Source organism: Anopheles ziemanni, chromosome 2, assembly GCF_943734765.1.
Source record: "Anopheles ziemanni chromosome 2, idAnoZiCoDA_A2_x.2, whole genome shotgun sequence".
NCBI classification, from domain to species: Eukaryota; Metazoa; Arthropoda; class Insecta; order Diptera; family Culicidae; genus Anopheles; species Anopheles ziemanni.
Window position 1 is genome coordinate 86,897,768 of NC_080705.1, and position 15,271 is coordinate 86,913,038.

General features: G+C 46.2%; 3 protein-coding genes across 3 annotated transcripts; 2 read left to right on the forward strand and 1 right to left on the reverse strand.

Moving 5' to 3' along the window:
• Positions 1–1,795: 1,795 nt before the first annotated feature.
• LOC131283022 (UPF0389 protein CG9231) lies at positions 1,796–2,928 on the forward strand. The gene is made up of 3 exons (XM_058312580.1): positions 1,796–1,918; positions 2,132–2,419; positions 2,489–2,928. The coding sequence occupies exons 2-3, from the start codon at positions 2,133–2,135 to the stop codon at positions 2,709–2,711; spliced, it is 510 nt and encodes a 169-aa protein (XP_058168563.1). The 5' UTR covers positions 1,796–1,918; position 2,132; the 3' UTR covers positions 2,712–2,928.
• Positions 2,865–5,308, reverse strand: LOC131283021 (uncharacterized). Its single transcript, XM_058312579.1, has 3 exons — positions 5,116–5,308; positions 4,461–5,028; positions 2,865–4,385 (listed from the first exon to the last, which is right to left on the reverse strand). The coding sequence occupies exons 1-3, from the start codon at positions 5,245–5,247 to the stop codon at positions 2,932–2,934; spliced, it is 2,154 nt and encodes a 717-aa protein (XP_058168562.1). The 5' UTR covers positions 5,248–5,308; the 3' UTR covers positions 2,865–2,931.
• Positions 5,309–6,159: 851 nt separating this feature from the next.
• Positions 6,160–15,215, forward strand: LOC131282573 (E3 ubiquitin-protein ligase listerin). The gene is made up of 13 exons (XM_058312077.1): positions 6,160–6,192; positions 6,356–6,954; positions 7,038–8,394; positions 9,768–10,886; positions 10,954–11,229; positions 11,319–11,545; positions 11,647–11,830; positions 11,913–12,096; positions 12,167–12,249; positions 12,339–12,815; positions 12,891–13,005; positions 14,454–14,857; positions 14,922–15,215. Exons 1-13 carry the CDS (start codon positions 6,160–6,162, stop codon positions 15,147–15,149), a joined length of 5,286 nt encoding a protein of 1,761 aa, XP_058168060.1. The 3' UTR covers positions 15,150–15,215.
• The last annotated feature ends 56 nt before the right edge of the window (positions 15,216–15,271 follow it).

The following is a 15,271-nucleotide window of genomic DNA, read 5'->3' on the forward strand; positions in this document are numbered from 1 at the left end:
CAACCGTGAGGATCCTAGTTCTTCGGCGATGGAAAATGGCAAGCTTGAAAAGCACAGCCATAAACCATGCTCCCGCAAAAAGCTCGGAAAATGCTCGTGCGAAACCAGAACGACCCTAAACCATTTCGGGAAGCCAAACTAGGGAACCCTTATACACGAAACTGTGGCAAAGCCTTGCATTATACATGCAGCTGGAAGGTTTTCAGTAAGGATCGAAACGCCACACAATGTGTGAAGAAAAGAGGATTCACTTGGACCATGGTCCAAGGGAAAGCATGGTCAAAATATTTAAGAACTCATATTCAAATATGTCATGCAATATAAGCATGAACATCTAGTACAACTGTAGTGTACAGAACGCAGTGAATTAAACAACAAAGATATTTTTACTTTTTAAGTTTTGAATTTTTCAAAGCAGTATAATCTCAACCATGTTTGGAAGAGTGTGTTGGCAACAAACAAAGCTAGAAATCAGTTGTTTAATTTCACTGCAACAACAGTATCGTTCTCGCTCACCATGTTTCCATAGTTTTCCCGGAGGACATTGTTACACTCTATCGGCAACTGGCACGGCACGGTCCATTTGGTTTCGCTTTTTCGGAAGCCCGTGGATCTAATCCGGCGTTGCTGTCCTTGCTGGCACAAACGCATCCGCTGATAGTGGCGTGCTTTTATTGGTACCGTACCGTCGTTTTTGGGATATTGTTTCCTTTTTTCCTCCTGTCGTCGGCAGGATCGTGCCGTATTTCGCAAGCGTCCCCATTAGACAACGTTTTTGATACCGGCCAGACCGGCCCAACGGTCGCCTGGTCCTCTAATCCGATACGATCCGAGCACACATGAAACCGAACCGCGTCTGCAGGCGTTTTATTGCCGCTCACATTCTTAAAGTGAAAAACAAAACAGAGTACCAAAAACAATCGGGGACGCTTTTGTAACGCGCGCGAAGCAGGTTCCTGTAGGTATGGTCCGGTTTCCTTTCAAAACAAGAATTTATTCCTGTACGATATTTTTCTGCGCTCCACACCCTGGGAATAGAGAGAATTATTACTTGCACACTTGTACAACATACGTTTGAGCGTGCCTTGGTCAGAGTTTATGGTGGACCACGAAAGCTCGTGATATTTCGGTTAAGCGACTTCGGTGGTATAAAGGAAATATTGTTTAATCTCCTTGTTGCAAACTGAACTTATCGGATTCTACCTCAAAACTCAGCTGGTACGTTGATTAATATGCGCGATATATGATATTTTGGGATTCGGCATAAAAAAATTTTCGACCGATTAGTTCCCTATCGTCTGAAAAACAATGTGTTCGAGATAAACCGTAATACCACCACCAACGTGAGGAGCACTGTTTTTAAGAGTTGAACGAAATAATTTAGCAGATTCACTGCATTCCCGAAAAGAAAAATTTGAAAATCTGTTTGTGAGATAATAGGTAAACTCTCCTGGTATAATAAGTAATGGTTATTAGTTGTGCACACATATTATGAATTGAACAACTGTAACTGCCAAATTGAATTTGTCTCTGGTGGTCATATCAAACTTCAACCAAGGTGTATAAATTAGATCTATATTTATACACCTTGACTTCAACGATCCAAACGTCATTTTCGCATTTTAGTCTACCTTCACTCCATTGCAAGGCTTGTTTTTGTTTTGATCTATCACTTTCAACACCTCCCACCACCCACTACCCAACACTTTGCGGCTGTTTTGTGTATTGAACTGCGGGGAACTACTTTTCTCTGCGTTCTCAAGGAGCTTTAATTTGCAATTTTCGTATAAAAACAGGATCGCACCGAAAGGTATCACCGCAGAATCGAACACGATTTCGAGAGAAAAGGATCCGTCTGTGAAGTGCTAGCAGTAAAGTGTGTCTTTGGAGAAATAAATATTTTCGTAAATTCTTGCGCGTAAGTGGTTTGTATTGTGTAATCTTGTTAGTGATAATTTCTTGGCACAGGCACATCTATTTGATCTTGAAACGTAGACCGTTTCTTATGCACCGGCATGTACGATGTTTGCACTTTCTTCGACTTCCAATCGTTTGCTCGTGCGTTTCCTCCGACATTAACCGGTTTATGATTTCCCTTCTCTTCCATTCTCCCTTTCTCTTGTGACGATAGGATGAATTTCTTGCGTACAGCAGCATGCGAAATTGCACGTAGCACAACGGGCGTGCAGCATCACTCGCGTATGCTGACGCTGCTGCGATCACGTAGCGCCCGGACCTACTGCTCGAACAAGCTGGAACCGAAGCCTGAACCACCAAAGGCCCCCTCGGCCGCATCTTCCGGAAGTGGCAATGGAACGCACATCAGTTCCCACACTCACTCACCAAATGCGCTGGAAAAGCGGATGCTAGTATTCACGAAACGATACAAATCGATCGAAGAGGTGCCGAACTTCATCAGGTAAGATGGACGATGATAAGGGAAGCGAAAAATAGAAATTTTCATCATTTTGCACGTTTTGCTGTCCAGCCAGGAAAAGATGGAACGCGTTCGAAATCAGGTGCGAATCAAAGTGGCCAACTACATGATGATTGCTACCGCCATCGGCTGCATCATAATGGTGATCAGTGGCAAGAAGGCGCAGGAGCGCGGAGAATCGGTTTCGCAGATGAACCTCGACTGGCACAAGGAATACAACGAGAAGGCTCGCGCTGACTACGAGGCATCTGTGGCGGCTGGGGCGAAGAAGTAGAAGTATTTCTCCTTCCCTGTAAAATGCCACCGTCGAGTGGATCCGAAAAGGATTGTGAGGTTTTCCTATTAAGTGTTGATGTCTCATAGCGGAGTTGTTTTTTAAATGTATCATCATGTAAATACACTAGTAAAGACCCAACTGCTGTTTTGGGGACTTACACGCGCATATAATTATGCTCTTTTTATTATGCGACCTAAAATAAACATTCCGCTTTCTTTCAGTACAACTGTATCGTTTCGATACTGTAGAACTGATTAAGGCCACTGCTCTTACCCTGCCCTTTACTCACGATGAACCGCTCCAGCGACGGGGCGAGGGATTTCAACTGCTTTAACCCGTCGATATGCTCGTCAACGATACGCAACATCCGCTTGAGTTGTTCCTGGGTTTCTGATTCTTTGGCCAGCACAAACTGCTGGTAGTGTGCATCCAACAGTACTATTATCCACTCGACCGTTTTCTCATCGCTATCGAATGTGTCGGCAGTGTGCAGAGTTTCACTGAGCGTTGCCATCGGATCCACCAGCAGGTGCTCGAGATGTTGCAGCAATCGCATCACTTGGGGAAAGTCCAGTTCGGTGCGCACAAACGGAACCATTGCCGTTCGGTTGAAGCTACACGAGAGTACGATATTCAGCAAGTCCCGGTGCGATGGATGCGCAAACTGTGCATCGACAAACACGTTCTGGTTGGGCAAGGGATCCTCCTTCGTATTCTCTCCGTTCACAGGGGATGAATCATCCGTAGAATCTCCGTTCTGCGATTCCTCCAGCAATTCGTCCGGCAAACTCATAGCGTAATTCAGTGCCTGTACGATCGTTTTCTCCGAAACGACCGAGTACCGTTTGAGACATTTGGCTAGATCGTTGGGCAAATTTGCCTGTACCAACCACGGAACCAACCGGTTGCATATTTCCTGCTCCGAGCATCCGCTGCATTCCAGCTCTTCGGCGATTATTTCAAACGTTCGGTTAAACACCAGCGGACCGAGGGTAGGGTCAGCGTTGTTGAATAACTTCAACTGCACCATATCATCCGGTAGCGTATTATCGGTAATGATATCAATCGGAAGCGTTGAAATTTGATACGCTTTTCGTAGTGTTTCTTCAAATTCTCGCTCACTGCGGAACTGTTTGTAGAGCGGCGGTTTTTCCTCTGCTTCATCCTCATCTTCGACCGCCTGTTCCCCGGAGCTTTGTTCCGCAATCGATGGCAACGTTCCACCGTAGCTATACACGTCCAAAAACTCGCCCTCCTCGTTCAAACTTTCGTCATCGATCGTGTAAGTGGGATCGAACGATGTGCACTGGCTGCCGATCATGTCCGCCAGCTGCTGGTTGCTGATTTTATACGGCACAACAGCCAACGTTTGGCCGAACGCTAGCAGGATGTTGCTCTCAATCACCCAGAAGCGGGACGAACGGAAATAAACCTTGAAGTACTGCTTCGCCTGGAACACCTTGACCTGCACGTTGAACAACGCCAGTGTGGCCCCGTCCTTGCTCGTGTTTCCGGCATACATGGCAATGTAATCCTTACCGATGCTTGCCACCGAGAGAGGTTGCGTGACATCGATGGAGTGTACCATCTCGATGAAGTTTCCCACCCCCTCCTGTCGCTTGGGCGATTGTCCAAGGCTGAGCTGAAGGTAGAAGATGCGGCTATCGGACCCTGTGGCAGTGGGAATAGGAAAAAGGTTGTAATTCATGCATCACAGTGGACAAGTTGTAATTCAACAACACTTACAAACACTCAACAACGATGGACCACCGCTTCCGTCAACGATGCAGCATCCGACAAGCTTCGTCTCACTGCCACTCCGTACAAGATTAACCTTTTCAAATGTTTTATGGACTTTCAAGTCACTCTTGTTCAGTAGCGCATAGTTTAACTCTGTGAATCCGTCTTCCTCCCGCCTGACAAAATAAGTTATCAACGATGTGCCATCCTCGAGCGTAAGCAGCTGAACATCACGTATGGAGTGCGTTTGCGGATTAACGTTTCCCTTCCGAGCGATGGCATCCGGGTTTGTTTTATCCTGTTTTCTTGTTACCAGAGCACTCTCAAGAGACTCACACGTGCCATCGTTGTACAGCACTAGCGTTTCACCGCTAGGCAGCGTGAACAAATCCTGCACCGTACGGTAGAGTTTGATTTTCTTCACCGTGTTCAGATCGGGTCGATCACGATCCCAGCAGCGCAAGGAGCGACCACCGAACACGGCCACATAGCGCTCGGATTTGAAATCATACACCACCTTGCTGCTAAGCCGGTCCAACACCGTCCAGCTGCGGATTTGCCGTTGGTTGCTTAACTGCAAGTAGGGGAAGAAAAGAATTATCCGAAACGAGGCAATTAGAACACATTAGAAGCCGTTGTTTACGTTCGAGTAAACCCGTACCTTTACCACCAGAATAATATTACGACCGAGCGTATTGATAACACAACCGGGGTCTACATCCCGCGACAAACCGAGAAAGTCTTCTATGTTGTTAATCGGACAAAGGTTGTAAAATGCAAGTAATTTTGCCATTTCTTTATCGACAACGAGTACCACCGGCGGTTTACAAACAACGGAACAACGTGCTTTTCGTTTGATCGCGAACCTTTCGGTGTATAGTACGTTTGACAGCTATTTTTTTGACGTGCGTTTGGTGATGGAAAATGGAGCTCTGGATCGGAATGTATGACTCAATCTCTTGCCCAAGGGATCAATGCAATAAGTCTTTCTATTTGCAGTTTGCTTATTTGCAAATTTTGGTGTGCATGAACAAGAATGCAAGACACTTGAACTGCATTTTTCATATTTTAACTGTTCTCCAAATCTCATAATCTTTGAGGTAAGTAAATATGTCAAGTAGTTTATGAAATTTTTATGACATTTTGAGGGTCCGCGACAGCCGAGCGGTAGCGCCGGTTAGAAAATCGGCCCATGAGCGCCGGGGCTCACCACCTCGAAGGCGTGGGTTCGAATCCCAACCGAGACCGGACCCTCCCCTGTACGAGAGGACTGACTATCCACGTACAACAGGGAAACAAGTCTCGTAAGCCCTTAACGGGGCAGGCATGACCAAGAGGTCGTTACGCCAAGAAGAAGAAGAAGAAGATGACATTTTGAAGCAAGCAAGTTTTTTCAATACAAATATTATTCTATGTATTTGGACTTTGTTACAAAATTTAGAAAAATTTCGGATCCAGAGCAGTTTGAACAAGTCCCCAGCCGAATCAAATCTGATCCGATTCTGTCAAATGGGATCCAATCCGATAGCATCTGTCAAGAGCTCAAGTAGTCCAGGTGCGATTCTGACAACACTAGCTACGAGTCTGTTGAGGTTTCTAGTCGCGCTTCTTCAGACGTGTTGTTTTCGAAACGGAATTACGGATATTCTAGTGAAACGTTTTGTCGTGATAGACTTGATACTTCACATAATCAACTACTAACATCATGGGTGGGAAGCGAACGAAAAATAACACAAAGGTAAGTGATTTTTCCACATCAGCTACCCTTGCCGACGTGGTCGTAGTATCTCGGTGATACAACATATCAATTTCACAATCCACGCCATCTCGACGGCCTGCCACTGCTGTGATGATGCATCGATATAACCTTCCTCCCCTTGCTTTCGCTCCCCACCAATCAGCCATCGAGCAGCGGACGCAGTGCGGAACTGCTCGGTACCTCCGTGCCGACCCTGTTCGGGTTTTCCGCACTGGACAGCACCAGCATGCCGGTCGTGCCAGGATTTGTGCAGATCGATGCCGGCGCTGGCGACGAAACGATGGATCCCAACCTGGACGACACGCTCCAGATAGTGCTGCGTAAGATGCTGAAAAAGGATCCGGTCACGAAAACGAAAGCCCTGCTCGAGTTCACCGAGCTGATCAATAGTGCCGAGCTGGAAGTGGTGAAAGCGGTGCTACCGTTTTGGCCCCGTCTGTTCGTCAACCTTTCGACGGATGCGGAACATCGCGTTCGCGAGACGGCCCAGCAGGCGCAGGCAGCAATAGTGGCACGTGCCGGGAAGAACATTGCCCCGTTCCTGCGTCAGCTGGCACCGGCCTGGATTTCGTCGCAGTACGATACGTATGCCCCGGCGGCCAGTGTTGCATCGCAGTCGTTCAACAGTGCCTTCCCGCCGGGGAAGGTAAACGAGGTGTTTGTGTATTGTGAAAATGAAATACTCGATTACTACACGAAGAACCTTACCGTCCATACGGCCATCACCTTGAGCAATCCCAAGTGAGTATCCTGACGCGCAACGGGCGTTGAATCGAACAGTGTCCTTCTATCGTTTGTTCTTGGTTTTGTCTGCCCACCGACAGGTCTCATACGCCGGAAGAATGTGAAAACAAATACCAGCGTGTGCTCATTTCGAGCCTTCGAGGGTACGCCCTTTACCTTGGCAAAATTCCAGCTGAAAACCTGAAAAAATCAGCGGAAAAAAATACTAAACTGCTCGAGAGTCCCAAATTCTGGACGTACCACAAGCACAAAACGGCCGCCATTCGGTCCGCCTGGTTCGAGGTCATCTCGGCCTTGCTTCAACACGCGGTCTTTCTGGTGGAACAACATCAGGCCCAGGTAACGACCAGTGTGTTCCAGTTCTTGGACGAAAGCGACCCAACCGTCGTTTCGCACGTTTGGAGCTCGATCGTGATGATACAGGCGAACTTGCCCGGCTGGCATACGCACCTGAACTTCGACAAGGCGGTGTTTCCAAAACTATGGAAGCTACTGAAGAGTGGCGGAGATGGTAACGCTGCCTGCGTTTACCCGCACATGCTCCCACTGGTGTCGGGATTTACGCGCGAAGTGCTCGGTGCGGACCGGTTGGCAAAGTTTTACGGGTTGTTCTTCGAGAGCATGAACGAAGGCCTAAAGGTGGTACAGTCGAGCCGTGCGGATGTCTCGGCCGTCTCACAGGCATACTATGAGGCATTCCAGTACGTGGTCCTGCAGGTGCAGCGGGACGAAGCGATGGCGGAGAACGAGCGGACGGAATTTTGTCTCAATCTGCTCGAGCACCACCTGATAGGGGTGATTGCTTGGTGCATAACGAGTGAAGCGGCCTGCGGCAAGTACGTGTTTCAAAACATGGCCAACCTACTGGACCACTGGTGTCAGCACAGTGGGACGCACAAACTTTACGAACGGCTACTGGTGACCTTCTGGGAACGGCTGTACGGCGTGGTGAAGGAGAGTGTCAACAACAAAGAAAACGCATCCACCATCACCGATTCGCACGTGGATCTGGTGCAAAACCTTAAGCGAACCTCCCACAAGCGTGTCAAATTTGCGGCGCCGGTGGTGGAAAGCCACGATGCGGTCGACGGTGCCGGCAGCTGTCCACTTACGACCGGTGACCACGCGAGCCGCTTCGAAAACCAACTGCAACTGCTCGTTTACCGCATCTGTCAGTTGTACATTGCCAAAATTAGCGTCGAGCGCGACGAAGGATATATTTTGCAGCTGGAGTTTTTGATCCGAGCGTTCCAGTGCCACGAGCTGTTCGTCTTTCTGGCGGACGGAAGCGAAAACATCAAAACGCTCTTCGAAACCTTCGCCCGGTGGTTGCAGGACGGGAAACTACAGTCGGAATACATCGTTGAGCTGATTATGATTCTGTACAAATATCTTGACGCATCGGAGCGCATCGCTTTGCTGAACAAATGGATAAAGGTATGTGGTTTCAAGTTGTTCATTCATTTGATTATATCTTCTTATATTTTAATTTCTTTTTAACTGACATTGGAATAGTAGTAGGATAATTTAAAATGGGGTTTAAGCCGTTTGACTTCTTCCGTCTCTTTATTTAAGTTTACACTCACCATATGTACATATACATCTAATCATGGCATGCTGCGGCTATCCAGTCGCTTCTTTCTGACACAATTTTCTTCAACACTTAATCGAAATGCGCATTCTTGCCTTTTTTCAAAACCAATCACTAATGGAAAAAACAAAAGTCCAAAAGAATCGTGTCTGCGCATTTTTTTGGCGTTTGTTTGAGGATATTTACGATCGCGTGACGACGCGAGACAACCGTGTCTTTTGATACGCATTCAGTTGTCCGTTCAATTGTTTCAGGGGTCGGCAAGCTTATTCGTGAAAAAATGTGAAATTATCATTACATTGCATTGGATATGTTTTGCTATGTTTCTCATACTTACACTTGAGGTTAAACATTTTATTCAACTTGGTTGAAAGATTAGAAATACTTTGGTTTGTCGTACTTACAGTCACTTCATACTCTGAAAAAGTTGTGTTAGATAAGATAACAAGTTTCAAGTTTAGTCAAACTGTAACTAATCTCCAAACACTTCTACAACTTTTAGCGTACTCATATTGTGGGTTGCGAGCAATGACATGCATTCACCTTATAGTCAATAGTATAACCATTTCCATCGTTGAAATGGCACGAACATAAATCAATGCCCTTTTGTCCCGTTTCGTTTGTTTTGCCCCCCCTTCATTGGTTCCACCGTTTGTGTAGGCAATTTGCTTGGTTTGTTTATTTGCAAAAACTTTGCAGAGCCGCACGCGACGCACGGGAATCCTGGCATCAAAATGTTAAAGTTGATCTAACAGGTGAAAAATAAAACTTCAATGTGATTGGCGTTCCGCCAGCCGTGCAGTGACCTCTAAGGCCGTTGGGGGAAAAATAATTAAATGTCATGGCGAGAACTTTGAATATAGGTCGAAGAGCATGGTTTATGTTCAGGACTGTTTCTTTTCTTACCTTCGTAAGCCAGACTTTCCAAATACGCCTGGGGTCACTTCGGTATACCGATAAAGGGTTTGGGAAATGCGTACACGATGTTTATGAAATTTGTGCTAACATATTTTTTTTTACGATATATCATACTTATAAACGTTCATATAACAATTACGATTGGGTTTGAGATGTATGGAAATTTAAATTTTAATTAATTAAGCAACAACTCAAATTTTTATGACTGATTTTGACTAGTTTGACGGCATGTTACGTAATCTTTATTAAAACCAAATTTGTGTAGGTATGTTTTAAAATTTTGGAATTAAATCTCTTTCAGATGGCAAATAAGACAGTGCAAAGCTGGATCATTATGCGTGCCCTCAGCCATCCGCTGTGTCAGGAGCCCAACATAAAGCAGTTCCTTTCGCAGCCGGAAGTGACCAACAACATCGTCAACTGTGCGCACAGTGTGGCCACCGGGGACACGAAGGACAATATGATTCTACTTCAAAAGTGTTTCTTCGTGACCAGCAGCGGCGAAATACTGATCGACGAGCAAACGTGCCGAAAGATACTCGATACCGTGGCAGCCCCTCTGGGCGACCCATCCAAGGAAGAGCTGCACGATGGATGCATCAGCTTTCTGGCTCAGATAATGCCCGTCATCTGCTCTGATGCTCGATTGACCGAGCTACATCGGATGCTGTTCTGTACGCTGTTTGAATTCACTGTGCAAAATGTGGTATCCGATCACCTTTCGGATGATACACTGTGGGAAGCGACGACAGCCTGGCAGGATGCGCTCGGCGGGGAAGATATTGAGTTGGATGGCCCGTTAATCGAACGGTGCGTCAGCGAGATGGACAAACGTTTGCGCGAGCTGGCCACCACGGGCGGGGACGGTGCGAACACTCTAGAGCTGGTGGAAAAGCTTGCCGAAGTTACAGCGAAACTGCTCGCCTGTTCGACGGAGGCGAATAAACGCAATGAACAGGAACGATGCAAGCAGCTCATCGGGATGTGGAAGGAACTATCTGCCAAAAGTGCGACCGAAGAGATGGCCCAAGCGGAAGCGACGGCACAACTGGCGGAGTACATCGAACTGCTGCTTGGAAAACTCACCACCAATCGAACGAAATCTCCCACTCTAACGATGACGAACGAAGAGTTTAGCAGCAAAATGAAAAGCTCGCTGGTTCGAGCAGTCCATACGCTGAGTGTCGTGGTTAAACTGTCCTGTAAGGTGAAAGCAAAGCCAGTGTTGGCAGTGAAAGATAAGATGGAACAAGACAAATCGAACGATTGTGAGGAAATGGATGTGTGCGACGACGACGACGAAGACGCAAGTGATGAGATGCTTATCTTACGCAGTTGGTCCGAATTCGTTTACGAAAAAGTACTGTCTGTGATATACCTGGCCACCGTGGGGGAAACTATTCTATACAATACGGAGCAGGTGAGAATTGGACGCGATTTCCAAAATTTATCAATACCACTTTAATTTAACCGTTTCTCTTCCGTAGTTGGAACCAATGGTGGAATGCTTGATAATTGCTGTGCAGGAAAAGCTGTCCCTTTTGCTAACGAATGCTCCCCCGGGTGTACTGGGGGAAATAAAACGAAGGTTGTTTGCCCTTTCGAACGAACACGGTATGCTTTGGGCGAAGAGTCTTGGCACGCTGCTCGTGGTTGATCAGTACGCGGAGAAAGATAGTGGACCGGTGCTATTGTACGAGGATGCATCAACTACCGCAAGCAATAACAGTGAGGATCTTATGGCGTACATAAACATTCTGCAGGTTAGTATTTATCTATGAAGTGCGATCAATCGCCCTAATGGTACTTTAAAAAAAAAAACTGATGTTCTTTTTCATGTGGGTTTTTGTAGAGTTTGGCGGCCAAAATGGATCAAAAGTGTCTCCCGATCGGACCGAATCTGTTCGAAAACTATTTCGACATACTGGTGAAGCTTTGTTCGGCGCGCTGCCTAATAGAAAATCATTTCTCGTCGAACTACAACGAACTGAACGATCGTAAAATTATCGGCAACTGTTTGATCGTGCTGCACGAGCTGATCTCGCGCCAGACGACCAACAAAATGTTGCTCTACAATTGGTAAGCCTTTGCCTTGTTAAACCCACTTGTATAATTTAACTTTAAAACATCTTAAGAACATTTAAGGTCTTAACACGTGTTTGAATCCTATACTTTTTTAGCGATCTTAATAATGCGGACGAAAACAAAATCTTCCTTGACGCCGAGGTGGCAAATGTTCTTACGATTGTGCTGCGTTATTTCCCCTCCGAGTTGGATATCAGCAAATGGGATTTTATTCGTATTGCGCTCAGTTCGTGGACACTTACCGTTTCGAAGAGCTTTAACAACTTCCGTTCGCACAATGTAAGCACGAGCAATAAGTTAACGTGATGAAAGTAATCGCATTACAATTGTTGGATTTGGGTATTGTTATTTGTTACCGTAGATTTCTCTCTTCATCGCCTCGATATTCCGGTTGTTCAACGGATTGACGCTGTATTTCGGTGAAGAGCGAAAGCGAAGCTCTTCGGAACTGTTGAGCAACGTTATCGAAGAGTGGGACAATGTATTTGCGAAGGATGTGAACCTGGTGCTACTGAGGGCATATGTCGGCATTGTTAATGAAATAGGTATGTGTTCGTCGCGTTATGTGGACTCTAAATGGGGTAACTTTAATCATTCCGAATTGGTTTTTTTCAGATTGTAAAAGAAAAATAGACCAATACTTCATCGATACCATCAGTCCCTACGTTGAATCTGTGGACTTAAGTTTTGTTTTAAAGGTAAGCATGTGGTCAAAAACAACAATTTGAAGAGAATAGTCTCGCCTGGCTTTGCCTTATTCGCAATCTTTACGGTTTTGTTTTTTCAGGCCAATAAAATAGACGGAAAAACGTCGCTCGATGATCTGCTAGCGTTTGCTCTCGTAAATATTCAGCACTGGAACAAGCGCGTCCGTTTTGCCGCCACTACAATACTTCGGTCCCTAGCGATCGGTTTGATCCAGCGCGATCTTGATCAGTTGCAGAAGCGTAACGAGTCGTCCGAGCAGCACCAAAAGAGCGGCGAAGAACCGGAAGACAGTTGGCATCTGCTGCAGCGGTTCAAGCCGGAGCTCGATCAGTTTGAGAACGTTCTGGGTGAATTCGTGGCCGATTTCAGCTACAAAGCGACGGAGGTAGATGGAGCGGTCGTTAAAACGGTTGACGATGATCGACTGCAAGAAGCGAGATCCCGTTGCATGTCGTTTCTGCTACTGTGGGACTGTATTCTCGGTATCTGTGCCAAAGCCCCGTCCGAGTTGCGGTCCATCTATGCTTCCTGGATATCGCGTAACAAATTTGAACAAGTGAGTATTGTGATGGGGAACCGACGTTCTTATTCAGCAAGTTTTGGTATTGATTACATAAAATTTTTATTCCAGCTTCTATTACCTGTACTGTTTAAGCTAATGCCACAGGAAATTCTACGCAATCCCGATTCGTGCGCCGTTTACGGTCAGACGATGTTTTCCAGCTTGGAGTGGAATCAAATTAAAAGTAAGTCACACATCAAACCATTGCTTTCGGATCCGGTTCGGGATGTTCATCTTCTTGCTCAATTTCATCTAATTCTGAATCTGCCTCAGGCATACGTTCTATGGCTGTGTCCATGCCTTCCTCAAACGGTTGTGTTGTATCCTCCGAAATAGTGCGCGATGATACGCGAAGTTTTATTACTGTTTCTGATTTCGTATCCCAAACAGTGTCCTGGTGTGTTGTGTCTTCTTCGTCTTCGTTGAGTGATGATTCTTGGTTGTCGCTTCCATTTTCCACCCATTCCACCGCTCCTTGTAGTGTATCATTGACAAGTTCTTGTGAAAATTTCTCATATTCATCTGCAACAGTGGCAGTAGTGGTTGTACTGTTCGGTGACAATTCGAAGGCACTGGAATTAACTGAAACAACACTTGCGGTCGAAGCGCCCGCGGTTTCCAGTGACATTCCCGTGGCTGCCATTAGACGCCAAATCCAATGACCTATTTTTTCAGCCAATTCCATATAAAACTGCTCTGTTATGTTTCCGTCTTGGCTGCAATCATTGTTTGAGAAATCTACAAATCGGCACAAACAACCATAAAGCGCTTGGGCAATGCGTTGTGCATCCTCCTCGAGGGCCACCGTAGGGCCGTTAAGGTAATAATCCCTTGTAGCCGCAGCTAGCCGTTGCATTGTATCTCTCAGAAGCAACCTTTCCATACGGTACAGTTTCCTAAGCAAGGTTTTTTCCTGCTTTGCCCGATGCCGCCGCCATAAGGCGTCATCCTGACGTTGCTGCCTGGCGTACGCGATTGACTCCGAGATGGTCACGAAAAGTTGAGGCTCCAAAAGATGTTCCAACTGATGCTTTTGTTTCGTGGATAGTTGGGATGAATAACGTTCCAGTGTTGCCTTGACATGGGTAGGACTAGGCTTCGCAAGTACCTTAACACGGTTCGTTACCCCTGGTAGCTTCCGGACGATGTAGTGCGCTCGCTTCGGTTCCATCTGTATAAGTTGTCCAGGCATGAGAGACTTATTGAAACATCAAATGATCAGTTTTGTCTTACCCTCTCGGTTCGTTTTGCTAAAATATTTATATGATCGGATGGTTGGAGCATCTCGCGATCCAGAATGAAATTTCCGCTGTGTTGGCATTGCTTGTACCGTGGAGGGCTTGGTAGAATCAACTTTTGTACGGTCGGCCCCTGACGATGGGCTTCTTGTCGTTTTTTATGTGTTTCGCGCTTTCGTTTAGCAATTCTTTCCTTCGTACCTGTTTTTACTTCATCCTCCAAAGATGTCACCGGTAAATTTTGAGAAAACCGCTCGTCGACATCGACAGAATTAGTTTGTTGACAAGAATTTTCCATGATCTCCCACAACATACCTTGTTTCAAATGGCACAAGTCAATGTTAACTACGATTTTCTTTAATTTTATTAAACTCCATTCGCTATGGCTACTTAGATCCAAATGTGAAGCTGGATCGCTACGCCTGTCATCTATACACGCAAACGTTGCGCCATCTACCGGTGATCGTGCGTCGATGGTTTAACGGTCTGAACCATCGACACTCGACGATTGTGAGCAAGATAACGGCTAACTGTGTGTCCGGACTGCTATGCCAGGAAGAATTCCAGGCCTTAGTAGAGCGCAAAGATCGGCAGGACAATATGCAGATCAAGGTACACTCGGCCATGCGCCAGGTGACGGCTGTCTATTCGATCGACGAGGCCAAGATGGAGCTGCACATAACGCTACCGAACAATTTCCCGCTCGGCGCCGTCACGGTGGAAGGAGGCAAGCAAATCGGTGGCCGTTTACAGTCCCGCCAGGTTGTCATGCAACTCTCCATTTTCCTCACCCATCAGGTAGGTTCGTCGGCATCGAAATGCATAGCCTTTTAGGGTGACTAACTTTATTTCCACTCCTCAGAACGGATCCATCGGAGACGGATTGTCGTTGTGGAAGCGCAATCTTGATCGCAAGTTTGAAGGTGTGGAGGAATGTTACGTGTGCTACAGTGTGATCCACCAGGACACGTGCCAGCTGCCGAAGCTTTCCTGCAAAACGTGCAAGAAAAAGTTCCACGGTCCCTGTCTTTACCGCTGGTTTAGTACGAGTAACAAATCAACGTGTCCAATTTGCAGGAATATATTTTAATTAAAGAGCTCGTCAACGATTCAAGTATCTTACCGAGATCAAGACATATTCTCAGAAAATGAAACAAAAAAACATGTATAGTTTAGGTACAGTAGAATACAGGAATTGTACGTTGCCTTTAT